Genomic DNA, 5,184 nt, shown 5'->3' with positions numbered 1-5,184 from the left:
ATGATGAACGAAATTAAACATTGACTCTATAATAATAACATTACTATATAGAGTTACTTGAAGATGGTTCATGAATGAGGTTAATTTCTACTTATGTAAAAATAATAGAAACTAATTTTATTAATATTAATGAATTAATTTTTTATTATTAAATTAGTATTAAAAAACCATAATAATTAATTATAATAATAATAATAATTATTATAAATAAAGAAATGAAAAAAATAACAGTGATGACTTTACTGCGTTATCTTAAGTAGGATTCTTTTATAGTTTCCAGTGATTTCAACTTTCATTTGAGTCTGAGTTGTTCTTTTTATATAAGACATACCTTTTTTATTATTAATGAACTGTTCATTACTAATTTGAATGAAAAGACAAAAAGAAAATAAACAACAAGTTGTTTTCAACCAGTGTACATTAACGAAAATTGATGAAGATTGCTATAAAGTCACAAATATGAAAGGAAAATTATTACAAAAATTAGTTTCTGAAAGTAAATTTAAAACAATTAAAACGATTGTCTTTAAACCCCAGTGCATTAACAAAGATATTGCTGCTGCCTTAGTCCAAATGGGAAGAGCTGAAGGACAAGATGAGTTCAAGTTGTTTTATAATCCAAAAGTTATTGTATACAAACATCTTATTGAAAATGGTTATAAAGTACGTCCTATTAGTAATGAGTTAATAGCCATTTGTGGGATTAATAATAAAGAACAAATACTGAAGGTTGTTAATTCAAAACAAACAACTGTCGAAAGTGTCTTTACACCAAATGAAGTAAATAAAGAAAATGGTATTTCATTTATAGGGGTAGTACAACAGAATAATGTTGTTTTTGTTTCAGTTGAGCAACAAAGTTAAATTGAATTTCATTTAATAAAGAAGGTTTTAAAACACACAAAAAAGTATAAAAAAACTAAAAAATAAATAAAATGAAAAAGCAACTCCATGAAAGTATAGAAGAAAATAAAGAAGATGAATTTATGTATTTAATAGATGGTTTTACAATGACACCAAAATATCTTCTTAAAGGCTGTCAAAAATCACATCAATTATATCTTCATCATACATGTTTGGAAAGCATTCCTCAAATATCAGAAGATACAGACATTAATATTTTGGAGAAGTTTAATGAACGATTAGATGGATGTTCGGATGAAATACTTTCTCCATTCAAAACTCGAGGCATTTTATTATTAAAAATGAATGCAATTTGTAGAGGAAATACTCCAGTACAACTCCAAACCATTAAACTTCTTCAAGAATTATACCAAAAAGATATTCTTCCAATCATTCCATTAAAAACAAAAAGGAGTATTTGTAACAATACATATCATATTGCTGCTGTAGGAAAAGTACTTCTTGGAGAAGGGGAAGTTCTTTATAATAATGAAAGAAAAATGACATTTGAAGTATTTGAGAAATTACAAATTAAACCAATTAAAATGAAGACTCCTGAATATAAAGCATTTTTAGAAGGAAATGAAATGAATGTTTTAACAATGATTAATGGAAATGCTCGAATATGGAATTGTTTTAATGCATTAGTTCTTGGAGTGTTTTTGGGATTAATTGCAAATAACAAAATAACACAACCAGTAGACTCTTCATTTTTTAAACAATTCACTATGAAAGGACCTTCAAGACTATTTAATTTAACTAAAAAACTCTTTAGAGAAACAAAAGAAAATGAATATAAAGGAATTCATCAAATCCAAACAGATGCAACAGTAGTTGATTTCATTTGTTCATTTGGTAGAATACTTGAAATTTTAATTCTTAATAAAGAAATGATTGAAATAGAATTAAATAGTGTTAGAGATCAATGTTTTGTTGTTCAAAGAAAAGAAGATATTGGTACATCAACACCATTATGGGGATGTGGAAGTTATAGTGGTATTATTGCATACCAAATTACAGGAGTTATTAAAGAATGTATTTTACTAGCAAAACGTTATTCCAATTTAGTTGACATTACAATTTGTTTACCTGAAGAAAATGAAGAAGAAAAAGAAGTTATAGAAAGTCCTTATGAAAATTCCTTAGTTCAATTAAAAACAAGAATTGATCAACTATGTAAAGTTATTGAAAATTATTATCTTGGTGTTATACAATTAGATAAAACAATAATAGAAAAAACACCAATAAATGACCTTTTTATTGAAATTAAATCTATAGAACCTTCAATATTAGTTGATTTTATTAAATATGGTGATATTGATAAACTTATTAATGAACATCATTTTAATTTTTAAATTAATTGAATAGGTTGAGTTTAATTTAAACAAAAGAAAGTCAATTAACTTTTGTTACCAATCATTGAAAAACACCTAATTTCTTTAATTTATTAACTAAAGAATCAACATTAATTCTTAGGTCTTCTTCTTCAGTATTTGAATCACATGAACGAATAACTTCAAGAACAGATGGAGTGAATATTTTTTTAAATAACTCTTGGCTTTGACAAATAAAAGGTAATGACACAATTGTATCATAAAATGCACAAACAGCACTATAAATAATATCAGTATTTACATATCCACTACCACTACATATTACTTGATGAATACTTAATGTTAAGTTAATTGGAACATCAATAAAATTAATTATAGTTTGATCTGATCCTTTGTACAATCTAGAATAACAAATAAGAATAGATTCCATCATACTTTCAAAGAATTCTGCACCATCTTCATTATAAAGATCTAATTTTAATCCAAGAAGGTTTTTAGTAATTTGACCTAATGCATTTAATATTACTGATGTATATCTTGAAAATCCATTAAAACCAATTCCAACAGCTAATCCAGAAATGGCTTTAATAATAGTAAATTTTACTTTAAAATTAAGTTGATTTGATTGTAAATCATTAAATAATTGTGTTAATAATTGTTCTACATAAGGTGACATTGCTGTTTTAATTGCAAGAGATAATTGTTCTATAGTAATACAACTTTCTTTAATCATTTCTGATTGACTAACTTCTTTCAAAGCAATTAATAATTTTTCTACAACTGGTCCTGTAAATACTTGGAATTGTTCTGCTAATACTGATGATACTGTAACTATTGCTTTCATTGCAGAATCAAATGTATCTGTATTAGCTAAATAACTAATTAAAATATTCATTGTTTGTTGAAGATTAATAGTGTTTGGATTTGATTGTATTTCTTCAGTTAATTCATCAATACAATCTCCCATAATTTGTATACAAATAGAAATAGCTTTCATATTACCTTGTTGTTGTAAAAGTTGAATAAATTGAATAATTGAATTAAATGTATTTAATATTAATGGTTTAGCATTTACTTTATACAAATTCCCAACAATTCTTTTTAATGATTGAAGTGATGTTCTTTGAATTAATTCATCATTCATTTGTACTAATTTAATTAATGTTGAATGAACTTGATTTACACTAGATGACAATGAATTTCCTTCTTCAACTGTTTTATAGATATAACCAATGAGTAAACATGATGAAATAATATATGACTTATTATTACTTGAAATAATATTAAGTGCAGTAGTAATTAATTGATTAATAATTTGTCCATTTAATAATTGTGGCATCATTTTTAATACTTTAATTAAAGCTTTAGAAGCAGCCATTTTAATTAACCCATTTTGAGAATTAGAATAAATTTGAACAATACTTGGAATATTTTGAACTATTAAATTCTTTAATGAACAACCTCCTTCAAGAATAGCTCCAAATAACATTAATGAAATATATTGTTGTGATAATTGATTTCCATTTAATGATTGTGTAATAGAATTTAATACATTAGATGAAAATGGATCATGTGCTACCATAGTCATATAAGTAACAATTTCTTGAGAAACATAAATAACACTATTTTGATCTTCTCCTTCATCATCATCTTCTTGAACTACTTCTTTAGCAAATCCATTAATAACTCTAACAATTTGAGGATATAATTTACTTATAGAAGTAATTAATATATTTTGTGATTTTCTTGTTTTAACAGTATCACTTTCAACTCTACCAATAGTACACCAAACATCATATACTTTTTTTACAATATCTTCACTTGATCCATATTTTTCAACTGTATTAATAAGAAAATTACATAATCTATCATTTTGACCAATAAGTTTTTCATATAAATTTTCTACAACAATTGAAAGAGTTTCTAACCTAATAGTTAATGCATTTTCACTAATATTTGTTTTAGTTGAATCAACAACAATATCAAAAAGAACATCAAAATTATTAAAAGAGAATGATCGATAATGATTTAACAAATTTTTAATCCCATTTAATCGTATTTCATAAAGATGTTCATTATTAATGTCAGTAACAAATCGTGGTAAAATTTTAGATAAATATACTGTCATTTTATATTCATCAATCTTTTCAAATAATAATGAACAAATATTAAGACATACTTTTTGTATAGTTATTGGAAATGAATCATTTGTTAAAACCTCTATTAAATCACTCCATTGAGATAATGGAATATCATAGGATGCAACAATAGCAATAACTTCACTTAAAACAGAATGAACTTGTGAATCTGCTGAATTAAGAAGATTAAAAAGAACACCATGAATACCATTTTTAATATCAATAGTAAATGTATTCCATTGTGCTTTTTTATTTGAAGCTTTTTCAGGGTCTTTTGCTGTAAGACAATTTTTCATAAAAATTAAAATTTTCATTAATGTTGGTGGATTTTGAATAACTTTAGCGTCTTGTAAAAGGTCTATTACTGGTGGAAGAATTTCTGATAATGATCGATTAGATAATTCATTTATTTGGGAAGCTGTTTGTTGATTTTGTTGACCTACAATTAATTGAATAAGTACCTGACTTAAAGACATAAAACAATGTTAATTAGTTCATATAGAAGAACCCTAATTATCTCTTCAAAGAAAAACATATTGGACTAAAGAGTAGTATTAATACATCTCAATGAACAGAAAAAAACAAAATTTTTTATTGAAAGAACTTAATATTATTATTTATTTTAAAACCAATAGTAATGGATATTTCTAGTATTCAACTTATGGATGAAGGTTTATTTAGTCAAAAATAAGATAGGATTCCCTTTGTTGAATACTTGAAAGATTGAAAGGATTGACAATCCTTTTTCCATACTTTCTTGTTTTCTCAAAGAAAAAACTACTATAAAACAATTCAAAATATTTTTGTTT

General features: G+C 24.7%; 3 protein-coding genes across 3 annotated transcripts; 2 read left to right on the top strand and 1 right to left on the bottom strand.

Moving 5' to 3' along the window:
* Nucleotides 1-369: 369 nt before the first annotated feature.
* ENU1_099170 (hypothetical protein) lies at nucleotides 370-864 on the top strand (the record flags this gene model as incomplete). Its single annotated transcript, XM_008859262.1, has 1 exon — nucleotides 370-864. One exon carries the CDS (start codon nucleotides 370-372, stop codon nucleotides 862-864), a length of 495 nt encoding a protein of 164 aa, XP_008857484.1.
* A 71-nt stretch (nucleotides 865-935) lies between these two features.
* Nucleotides 936-2,258, top strand: ENU1_099160 (histidine ammonia-lyase, putative; the record flags this gene model as incomplete). The annotated part of the gene is made up of 1 exon (XM_008859261.1): nucleotides 936-2,258. The coding sequence occupies one exon, from the start codon at nucleotides 936-938 to the stop codon at nucleotides 2,256-2,258; it is 1,323 nt and encodes a 440-aa protein (XP_008857483.1).
* A 61-nt stretch (nucleotides 2,259-2,319) lies between these two features.
* Nucleotides 2,320-4,851, bottom strand: ENU1_099150 (importin beta, putative; the record flags this gene model as incomplete). Its single annotated transcript, XM_008859260.1, has 1 exon — nucleotides 2,320-4,851. One exon carries the CDS (start codon nucleotides 4,849-4,851, stop codon nucleotides 2,320-2,322), a length of 2,532 nt encoding a protein of 843 aa, XP_008857482.1.
* Between the last annotated feature and the right edge of the window lie 333 nt (nucleotides 4,852-5,184).

The sequence above is a fragment of the Entamoeba nuttalli genome, assembly GCF_000257125.1.
Source record: "Entamoeba nuttalli P19 unplaced genomic scaffold asmbl_4270, whole genome shotgun sequence".
Taxonomy (NCBI): Eukaryota; Evosea; order Mastigamoebida; family Endamoebidae; genus Entamoeba; species Entamoeba nuttalli.
The sequence above is the reverse complement of the archived record's forward strand: the minus strand, read 5'-3'. Positions and strand labels throughout refer to the sequence as shown.